Genomic DNA, 12,046 nt, shown 5'->3' with positions numbered 1-12,046 from the left:
TCTCAAGGGGCCCTTCTGATAAAATCATTTTAAAATTCACAACTGTAAAATAGCTGATATATCCTATCCGATCCATAAATACAAATTGTCACTTATTGAGCCGAGCAAGCCTATGTCTAAGAAAACATACAGGGAAGTTACTTTGTCAGACAAGCTTGTTCTGAAGATCAAAAAAATAAAACAGGTTGCCAGTTGTGTTCAAATATTTCAGCACGCGGTGCTCTACGTGCATTGATTAATGAACGGTTCAGCTCCACCGATGATAGACAGTGACGGACCAGTTGCTCTGTCTCAGTAACATGTCTTTCTTACTCAGGCATAACAAACATAAAATGGAGACAGTGGTCTACAATACTGTACTGTATAAGGCCTATTCAAATATAAAATAGACACAGTGGTCTACATCACTATAAAGCCTATTCAAATACAAAGTAGACAGTCTACAACACAGGCAGTGACACAGACAAGGTGCCAAGATGCCGTAAGCAAGGAGTTTAACAACACATTGTTGGGCTTCATACTCCATGTGCGTAAAACAACGGCAGGCCTGCATGCAACCCACAAAGCCTGATAACAAGAAACAGTCAAACAAAATGAGTCAGTTTCGCACTCCATATCCCACCATGCACTGCTCCGTGTACACCTAGGTGTTAAACCAGAAACTCTTGGGTGAGTGCAAGATGCCGACCACCAGGTGGCGCCATCTTGCTATTGTCTAACCAAGACACAGTGGTCACTTCCATGAGGCGCATGATGGGTGTTCCACAAGGATCAGTGTTAGGTCCCCTATTATTCAGCGTATATGTTAATGATCTCCCTCAACAGTGTCATGATGTAGAACTACAAATGTATGCAGATGACACCACTGTGTACACACATGCAAAAACAACTGAGTTAGATGCTGCTAAGATAACAACTGCATTGGAAAGGATCACACATTGGCTTGATCAATCATGTCTGAGTCTAAATGTAAACAAGACAAAAGTTATGTTTTTCTTTAAAACCATAATACAAAGGTAAAACGATTGAAATAGTTACTGATTTTAAATATCTTGGTGTGACACTGGATCCAAATTTGAACTTTAAGAAACATGTTAAAAAAAAAACGGTTAAAACCATGAAGTAAAACTTAGCACATTTTAGACATTTTAGAAAGTGTCTCTCTTTGGATGCAGCTAAGATATTTATGCATGCTATGATTCTTTCCCATATGTCTTATTGCATCACATGTTGCATCACATAGAGAAACAGCTATAAAACCTCTTTAGTCCTTATACAAACAAACTCTAAAACTCTGGACAAAAAGCCAATGCATTTCCATCACTGTAGGATACTGTTTATAAAATTTTAAATGGTTGGCCCCTCCTCCACTAAGTGACTTTGTGTACACTCACTCAGTAAGTTCTATTAGATCCTCCAGAATATCCTCTATACAAGATTGTACCAGACCTTTTCATCGCACTGCATTTGGGCAGTCAGCGTTCTCTGTGGAAGCCACAACTCGTTGGAACGTCCTACCTGATGATATGAAGAGCTGTAGTTCCATCAATATATTCAAGGCCAAATTAAAACATCAACTAAAGACCAATCAGCTCTGCAACCTCTGAATCCACACTTCATCTAGGGTCTTCTCATTAGCGCAAGTAGTCTTGCTTTTAATTTGACAAGTTTACATTATTAATTTCTAATTGACATTGAAAGTGTATGTGATGTTCTGTTGTGTGTAGGTTGTTGTGAGGCTCTCTAACAGCTGGTGTCCTGTATTATTAATTAATATTAATAATATTAATAGTTTCATGATTTCATAATAACCAAACACACTCCTACCAGTCCCAACAACATTCATCTAACATTCTGACTCATTTCTTCACAACCAAAATTTAAGTTAATAAAGACTAATTATAGATGTTTGTAACTTTATTGAGCCCTGAACAGGCATTTCCCAAAAAAAGAGCAGTTCGAGAAAAATCTGAAAAAATTAACAAAAATTGCTATTTTTTCTGTTTTATACTTTCTTGACCCCACACATTTATCAAGTTTAGCTAAATTAAGTCTGAAACTAAGCATTTGGCAGTGGTGTGGTCAGAAGCCAGTCAGACAGGTCATTAAAGGAAATGAGGTATACAGTAGGATAACATTCATTCAATCATTCATTCACACATTCATTTTATCAAAACAGTTAACAAATTCAGAGTGTTTCATAGTGGTGTAATACAACAAACCACATTACATCCAATTAGAAAACTCTAGGATGGCATTTAGACAGCATATTTATGTTCTTATCAAAAAGAAACAATGCACATATCATACTGCGTGTCAGATGCATTGTTCACATGCACGTCACACGCAACACATGCAACATATCTTTTGCATGAGATGTGCACGTGGAAAATGTGTCTGACACACTTTCTGTCCAGACACAAGACGAGAACCCCTTGGCTGAGGTGGGGGCTCGTCTCTACTCTGTGGAAGACAGACTCTGAGTCTTCTGAGGACTTTTTATTTTTTGTCACGATCAAGACACACAAACAGACTTATTAATATAATATTATTATATAATATTAATAATGTAATATTAATATTCAACTAAACAACAAAATGCATGTTCAGGCAGGCAGACTGGGCCCAAGGTGGGCCCCTTTGTAACTGGACCTGGGGCAGCCACCCATCTGCCCACCACTCACTCCGCTACAGCACTAGTGGTTACAACCCTTTCAGTCACCTATGTTCATTTGCTACCTGTTATACATCAGTATATTCCTATACTGTACAAGACAAATCTGTTTAATCACATCAGATTTAAATTTTAACTTTACATCCATTTTTTTCAATCAAATAAATTGTTTATTTATTTATTGTATTAAATAATGGAATCAAATATGAATCAATTATCACTTATGCATCATGAACATGGTGCATTTATGCAACAGCACTTACAGCAGATATCCACTTGATATGACTAACTCAGACTGCTGAAGCTTCATATAAGCTTCACATCAACTTTTAAATGACTGTGTGGACACACTGTGGATTTTGGCCTCCATCACTTACATTGAAAGCACATTTGAAGGGGATCTTTTAATATCCAGTATGAACAGGAGGAATGATTACAGCGAGGAAAACCTCTTTCACTGTTCATATGGACACCTGACTGCTGAAAGACATGCTTAACAAAGGGCACCTGGACTCACTTTAGATTTAATCCAAAAGGCTTCTTCATGTCTTACATGTGTAACGATAAAGTCAGCTGATGGTTCAGTAGGATACATAGTTAATGTGTGAAACTATATTTAACACTATAAAGATGATATAATTGTGTTCACCCTTCTTAGAACCTCCACAAACATGGGTGACCTGGTAACAAAGCGAGTGACCAACAATGATCATAATATGACTCACTGTGATCAGGTCGACACATCAGCCCACCTCTTCTTCATGCCGGTCTACAGTCTGGTGTTTCTGGTGAGTGTCTAATATTCACATTACAGTCACATTTTCTCCTCCTCCGTATGCTAATCAGCACACATGTTAATCTCTTAAAAACCTGTCCTGAGTTCCTCTTGTTTCCTCTCCAGGTGGGTTTGGTCCTCAACAGCTTCACCATGAAGGTTTACTTCTGCTCAGCTCAGCAGCAGATATCCAGCATCCTGATGGTCTACCTGAAGAACCTGGCAGTCTCCGACTTCCTGCTCTGCCTTGACCTCCCCTTTCGCATCATCAACTACACCAGCAGCTCCATCACCTTCCGCCTGGTCTACTGCACCTTTGGAGTCTCCACCTTTTACCTCAACACGTACGCCAGCATCCTGTTCATGGGCTACATCGCTGCTAACAGGTAGATCGCCCACCCTAGACTCCAACAAACCATGCAGTTTATCAGCACAGTTAATACTTTTTATAAATGTTTTATTGCTTTATTGTCTGTTTTTATATCCCTGCACATTATCTTTATACTGACTCTACAGAGCAACAGCAGTAACTACAGCTGTAAGTTCTTACAGTCAAATAAAAAACTGACTTCAAACTCAGAAAATACAGATGAAAACTGAATTTCATCTGAATTATATTTATAATTTCAAACAACAACCTGTGCAGTTCAATAAATTAGCAGATCTGAATCCACTGAATGAAGACCAGGGGTTTATACAACATGCAAAATTTAGTCAAGAGAACTTTTGTTTGCGTTAGAAGAGCTATTTGTATTTGTTAACTTAACCTAAACTATGAATGCAGCCCTTTCACTCATATTCTTAATTTGAAACAAGTTACATTTTACAATATACAAATTCAAGTGAGTTTATCTTCCCATATGCACAGACATAGAATACAAGCACATTGGAACTCCTGCAAGCTGAAATGTTCATGAGCTTTCTCCATGTCCTCGTATCATTGCAGGAGTAAAGAGCTGGTCCTCTCCTCTAGAACTAATATTAGAATCTTCATTCCTCATGAAATCTGTGGTTTGATTCTTTGTATCACTGTTAATCAGTGAAATAATCTGCTGACGCCTGCCTCTCTTCTCTCCAGGTATCTGAAGATCATCCATCCTTTAGGAAATCACATCCTTCAGACAGTGCAGGCTGCCCGCATCATCTCCACGGTAACCTGGGTTTTCCTGCTGGCCATAGTGATCACCTACGTCACCTTGTCACTACTCACACAGGAAACTCTGACCAATGTCCCTGACACCTGTGACGACTTGCGAAGCACCCAGGTCATTGTGTTCTACAAAATCATCCACACCTGCTCCACAGCCATCTTCCTGTTCGTCTTCGTCTCTCTGGTCTTCTTCTACTACAGCGCCTCCCGCAGTGTGTTGCTGGCACAGCAGAGGCAGCCGGCATCCTCCAGCTGCAAGAAGCTCATGAAGTCGCGCAAGAAAATGTTGGTGCTGGTCAGCGTCTTCTGCATTTGTTTTGTGCCGTACCACCTGGTTCGCCTTCCCTACACCTTCCTGAGTAAGCGGTGCGCTTTGAGCCAAGTGTTGTACTATGTGAAGGAGACGACCGTCCTGTTGTCAGCTCTCAACATCTGCCTGGATCCACTAATCTACTTCATCTTTTGTGAGGCGTTCCGGGCTCAGCTGAGCCGTCCACATAGCAAGAAGGCAAGGAGGCGCAGTGAAGGGCAGCCGAGAGCCACAAACAATGAGGCATCGCTCAGCACTTCAACAAGACAAACCGATGGGCTGTAACTTAAAGGATGAGTCTGGTGATTTTCTATATTTTTCTTCTTGAGAGCAGGAAAAAAGTGTTGCACACACACTCTGGCTCCATTTGTATTTCTCTCCTATTCGAATGATGTTTCGGCCCTCAGGTCTTCTTCAAATTCAACAATCATATTAGGACACAGGCACGGGTATGTTATATAGGCCACACCCTAGTAACACAGCTGATGGTGATTAGATAATCATGTTCCACCATTAGGGGGAGAAAAACAATCAAAAGGCCTTCAGAAGATCAAAACTTTTAACAAACAGTGACAGGAACTACAGCCAATCAATTCTCTTCAAATAAACTGACAAAAACCAATATGTTTCATACCACATATAGAGATTCAAATTTTACATTCCCTTTGGTTAAGCACATTCAAATATGTTGAAAAATACATTCATGGTGACTAGATTTCTAATAGATATACAGAAAAAGTTAAACCTCATCTGTGAATAAACATCATAAACAACTTATTCTAAATATCTACTAAATAGAGGAATATTACAGAAAACACTTCAAGTCATAATCTATATTTACTCCATGAGGTGACAGGGTTCTCAGACGGTGGATCCAACAGTGTTCCCTCCTGGAAAGTAAAACATCCAAGGTACCTTGGAGGGAGTAATACTTTCTCAATACAAATATATTCTAGAGAGGAAATATGATGATTAAATTCAACAGAATGTGCTGCTACTGGATAATTCATGTTTTTGCATCTAATAGTGCTTCTATGTTCAGCAATATGAGTTTTCAGTGCTTTACTCATCTTTCCAACATACCACACAAGGCCTAGTGATGAGATAAATGACTGACTTAGTGTGACATAAAAAACTCCTTTAATAGGGATCTCTTTACCTGTTTGAGGATGTTTAAAACTGTTACAACAGTAAATATAATTACACTGACTACAACGGCCACAGTGACGGTTGCCTTCAGGGATACAGTCGGTGTTAAAGTAGCTCGTGCTGGTTGTGATTGAAGAGGAGGTAAATATGAATGTACCAGGTTTTTACCTCTTTTATATACCATGAGAGGTCGTTCTTTGAATGCACCATTGAGTTGAAAATCAGATTCAAGTATATGCCAGTGTTTTGTTATTATTCCCTTTATCTGTTCTGCACTCTCAGAATACTTTGCTCTAAATATTATACAGTCATTTGATTTCACCGTAGGTTTATTTTAAAAGATCAGACCTAGATCTGTCTTTTATTATAGTGGCAGCATCATTTAGGACAGATTTTCCACTTTGTTAAAAATTGTTGTGTCATTTGTCATTTCATTCATGTTCCTGTCAAAATGATCAATTTTCTGGCAAATTCGCTTTAATCAGCAAAACTGACTAAAAGGGAGAATTTTTTTTAAAAGTAAGGGATGATCAGAGCAGGTCCAGGGTCTTTCTCTTCTTCCCACGTCATGTATAGCTTTTCCTCTGTCTTAACTCCTTCTTCTGACTGTCATGCCTGGTTCGTCTATGGCTTGTTTGGCTAAAAAACTGGAATTTGAGGCTGTTCAGCTGGTCAGTTTTTTTACGTCCTGCAGGCCGTCTTCTGGGGCTCTGTTCAGGGTTCCTCCAGTAATAGATGTTGCCCTCACTCGCATCCTTCTTGTCTCTGTTGAATTTTTTCATTTCCATTTCTTTGATCTCTCTAGAGAGCACGTCATTGAATTTTCCTTCATTTCTGATTGCTTGGGATAAAGAAAGCTTGTTATATTATCCATTGTGTCAAATCTTCATCTGAAAAGTAACTAAAGCTGTCAAATAAATGTAGTGGAGTAGAAAGTACAATATTTCCCTCTGAAATGTAGTGGAGTGGAAGTATAAAGTAGCATCACATGGAAATACTCAAGTAAAGTACAAGTATATCAGGACACATTTAAATATAAGAGTCACACCACCCTCTCCTGGTGTCACACGGTGCTGCACCAACACTGATTCATAGATGACAAACCCACCTATAATCAATTTAACTTCCACTCTGACTGGACTAATCATGGCTAATAACTACATTTAGACTAATTAGATAATAATTAGCACCATACTGATAAAAAACCAACGGAGATCTTGGATCTGACAGTGATGTGAAACAAAATAGGTGCTCTTGATGCACAGGTAGGCAGCCAAATAAAGTAATGTGGTAGTTTGACCCTGAGGGAGACCAGTGTTCCACTAAAATAAAGACTTATTAACTTTTGTATGCTGACAAAGATATGAATGTGTCTGAACATCTTTACTTGTCTTTTCAATAACATGTCATACACACCCATAAACACACACATTTCTATACACATATCCATATATTTATATATGTAAACACACACACACACATAATAAAAAAAAACATTTAGCTCAACATCCCAGTATCTGTTAATATTTTAAAAACGTAAACATATATTCTTATTGTTTCTTGTTCATTACTTGTTATTTATTGTCATTTTATAAATACAAAATACAAATCAGAGGAAAAACCTGAATAAATGAGTGGAGAAACAAATGCAGGTGCACTGCATGGTACAATCAAGCAGTTAACATCCAATCATGCTCTGTAGCTTGTGTACAAATGTTGAGCAGGCCCAGCTGATTCTGATTTTGTATCAAGATGGCGAGAGGAAAAGATCTAAGTGACTTTGAAAGAGGGTTCATTGTTGAGGCACAGATGGCAAGAGCTTCAGTCACAATTTCAACAGTTTCAATAAGAACAGTGAATAAAGTGACATCTGCATTTAGATCTAAGGGTATGGCATCAGGAAATAAGGGAGGAAACTGTGGTTGACAGTTTACATTTGATGCTGGTGCATTAGTGTGATATGCAAGGACAAAGAGAAGGTGACTGAGAATGTCAATGCAAGAAAAGAAGAATGCACATTTGAGAGTTCAGTAGTGCAAAAACCACAGACAGTGGTCTACAGAGAGATGGAAAAAAGTGGTTTGGTGAGATGAGTCATCCTTCACCATATTCTCAACAGGTGGACGAGTGCATGTTTGAGACACTTTGTTTTCTTTTGCATGTATTTGTATTAAACACATTTTGTAAATAAACTGTAAATAAATTGCCATTTGTCAATGGCGTCATACCCCTCTACCAAAGAGTATAGTGCACAAGATGCATGTGTCAGTGTTGTGTTTGTCCACCATGATTGTGTCTTCCAAAGAGTAACTTACACACATAGAAGATAACACATTGGTGTTGTGGCTGTTTGCCACAATGGCGTCTACCAAAGAGTATATGCATACAAGATAATACGTCAGTATTGTGGTTGTTCAACAGAAACTGGCATAAATGGACTTTTATTCAGTTTTAAGCCACATTTTTATGATAAACCTTTTAGATCTTGGTCATCTTTAACTACATCTTTTAACTGGATGAAGGATTTTAGTCATGAAACATCTGGATCTTAAGTTATCAGAGAAACAAGCTAAACAAATGTTAGCAGCAGCCCGGCTAGAAGCCCCTCCACAAAGTTCGGTGCTCGTCGAACATTGTCAGAGAAACACTGATTTTTAACGTGAAATATCTTTATTCAGTATTTTTACTGTTTTAATCCCTATGTACATTTGTTGTTGGAGAGGAGGAGACCTCTGTGGATAATTCAGCTCCTGGTAGAAACCTGCTGAACATCTGAATCTTAAGTTATCAGAGAAACAAGCTGAGCAAACGTCAGCAGCAGCTCAGGTAGCAGCCCCTACCAGATGTCCAGTGCCCGCTGAACAATGTCAGACAAACACAAATTTTTAACGTGAAACTGCTTTATTCAGTGTTTTTACCTGTTTTAATCAGCGGATCTGTTTGTTTTGGAGAGGAGAAGGCCTCTGTGGATAATTTGGCTCCTGGTAAAAACATCCTCAACCATGAACACTGGAGTAATCCTAACCTGAAGAAACTGGTTGTTTAACAATGAAGACAACAACTCCCATGATCCCACACTACTTCACACCATCATCACACTCTGTCTTTTTTATTGTTTTGATTGAGACCCCTAGCACCTGAAATTATATATTGTGCATTTAAATGGATCTCTGTTTATGACATGATTCTAGTGTTATAGGTCGTATGTGTCTGCAGGTGGATTTTGACGGGCCAGTCTGAGTCTAAAGACCCAGCTGATTTTTATTCCCACTCCACCACTGACCACAGCCGAGCTAATTTGGTGCTTAGTGACACAGCAACAGCCCCAGTAAAACCTTACTCTATTTCTTTTGTGGTCTTCCAACAAACAATGAACAAAAAAGAGGAAATGAAATAGCATCTGAACAGCAGTGTGTGTGTTTTCTGAGCCATTATACAGTAACCACAGATTCACATTCACAGAATCTTTCTGTCCTGTGAACGCTGCACAGAAGGAAGCATTAAAGCAAACAGTTTGTATCGGAGATCTCCACTGACAGACAGAAAGGTGAGTGCTGCAAATATCTCATCTTCAGTTCTTTGTGCTTCTACTATTTAGGGCACTATTGTATTTCGTGTGTTTGTTTATTTGTTTGTTTCTTTATTATTATGGGACATCAGACCTAAATTTGACCCCCTAAACATGCTCAAAAACTCACCAAATTTGGCACACACATCAGGTCTGGTGAAATATTTGATAAAATGTAAAAATTAATCCCCGAAGTGCCAAAATGTGCTCTCTAGCGCCACCTATGTAATTAAAATGGCCACCACGGCCCGTAGGAATGTCATAGAGAGATCAAAACAAAACCAAGTTATTTGTCTCATCAAGACCTACAAATCATATGCTGACACCCCTGACCTAAATCCAACAGGAAGTCCGCAATTAGCCTTTCAAAATGAGACTTTTTCTCAATTTAAGCTCCCGAACAAATGCTATCTCCTCCGAGGGCGTTAATGTTATTGGATTCAAACTTTAATACATGACTTATGACACTATGCTGAAAAAAGTTGTTAAAAACACGTGAAGGCCCATTCAACGTTGCTTGCAGCTTTAATTTTATGTTGAAATTTTGAGTCTTTTTTAAAAAATCTAAATCTTAATATATTTTCCAAGACAACTTAAGATAAAAACTGTTTCAAACAACTCTTGACACTTTGCGCAGAGTTTATAAGAGGTTCACTACAGTCCATGTCCATGGGCTGTGTTTTTGTGTTTGTGGGGGTGGGGGGTGGCTACAGCAAAGGGCACAAATGACTTCTTGTATCCATTTTTCCTGGCTAGTGGGACCTTGAGTTTCCTGCCAGATGGCAACAGCTGGAATGATGAGTGAAGGGGGTGGGTGGGATTGTTATAGACATGGGTTGCCTTTTTGGTTGTGGACTGGTTGTATAAGTTCTGGAGTTGCAATTGTTTATTTCCAATGATCTTATCCAGCCCAAATGAACATTTTACTTCATTTGTATATTTGGAGAACAGAAGGGGAGATAAAATGCACCCCTGTGGAATGCCGGTGTTCAGGTCAAGGCAGTCGGAGATCAATTTACCAAGTGAGCTATCGGCCTTACAAGTGTCGCACTGTGTTTTTTAAGATGAGAAACATATTGTATAAGTCATACAGATGCTGCATTTTATGGCAATCCATCCAGTAGTTGTTGAAATATTTACATCTGTACCAAATTAGAGGACCAAACAACAGACACCATCTTAGCCTGGCTAACAAAGCCACTCTGTTAAAGGCTAATAATCTAGGTGGCTGTTTATGTCAAATATGAGCAGAAACATAATGGTCAGATATGTCTGTGAAAATTCTGGTAACGTTATATCTAGAAGTATTAAGTTAAAGGAAAGTTCACAATTTTTCAAATGTGTCTTTCCTCGTTGCGGGGGCTCGTCAGTCGTCTGCTTGCCGTCCCCTTTGGAGCTGCTATCGCCTGTGAGCCTGCCGACCACCAGCGTTTTGTGCCTCTTAATTTTCCTGGTATCCACATAAAGGTAACTCATGCTTTGCACATGTGAGCACAATGTCAACTATAACTTTTATATGTTCCCGGTTTCTTTCTATTATCTCACTTTGTCAGCCTTCTGTGTTGACAAGCTGATTGTGAATGACTGTGCCATGTCTGGACTTGTCGCCTTCTCTGTAGTTATTGTATTTCTCCACAGCTATCTGATGAGCTCTGCTGGTTTCATGTTTATAACAAGCTGTGTTCATGTGTTTCTAATCCTTATATCCATGACGTCTAAATTACTCTTCCCCACCTATCTCACCAAATTGCTGACACATTTTACAAAATACTGTATCCTTGCTACGTCTGTAATGTAAAAATGCGTACTTCCTATACCAATATAAGGAGAAGCTCCTGGCCTCATGTCCAAAAACTGAGATGGGGTACTGTTTGAGTTTGGGCTGTGTTGCTGGTTCATCTATAGCTGAAAGGTCCACTGAAGTCAACGAGGCAGTCGCGATGGATGAGACTGATGAAGAAAAGATGGGAATGGAAATACATCCTTGAGAACATGACTGACTTTCACCTAGGTGAAACTGGCAGCCTTGTCCTTCAGTTATAGCCCCTTCTGTCCCGCCAACAGAACCCACGTCCCATGTGGAGCCCACGCTAGCGTAGCTTGATTTTCACTAACATGCGGAGATGGTGGTGGAAACACCTGTGTTGATGGGGCATAGGCAGTCAAGGATTCTGGCAACTCTGTTCTAACTCTTTAAAGTATTTATAAATCAATGCCCGTTGTGCCATAATAATGAATTAATTTAGCTGTAGCCCACAATATTGGATTGATTTTTCAAAAAAGTGTTTTTGGCCATCATCTGCTGCTGAACAACCTCCCTACCATGATGTGCGTGCCCAGGCTTAACTGGCCTGGGTCAATGTAAAATGGCCTGTTGTGATTGGTCCAGACTTCACACATGATAGTAGCCTAATAAATGT

General features: G+C 39.2%; 1 protein-coding gene across 1 annotated transcript; it reads left to right on the top strand.

The window, feature by feature from the left end:
• Window positions 1-3,392: 3,392 nt before the first annotated feature.
• On the top strand, window positions 3,393-5,577 carry LOC122984511 (P2Y purinoceptor 14-like). Its single transcript, XM_044355002.1, has 3 exons — window positions 3,393-3,462; window positions 3,576-3,835; window positions 4,528-5,577. The coding sequence occupies exons 1-3, from the start codon at window positions 3,436-3,438 to the stop codon at window positions 5,192-5,194; spliced, it is 954 nt and encodes a 317-aa protein (XP_044210937.1). The 5' UTR covers window positions 3,393-3,435; the 3' UTR covers window positions 5,195-5,577.
• The last annotated feature ends 6,469 nt before the right edge of the window (window positions 5,578-12,046 follow it).

This window comes from Thunnus albacares, chromosome 6 (assembly GCF_914725855.1).
Source record: "Thunnus albacares chromosome 6, fThuAlb1.1, whole genome shotgun sequence".
In the NCBI taxonomy this organism is placed as follows: domain Eukaryota; kingdom Metazoa; phylum Chordata; class Actinopteri; order Scombriformes; family Scombridae; genus Thunnus; species Thunnus albacares.
The sequence above is the reverse complement of the archived record's forward strand: the minus strand, read 5'-3'. Positions and strand labels throughout refer to the sequence as shown.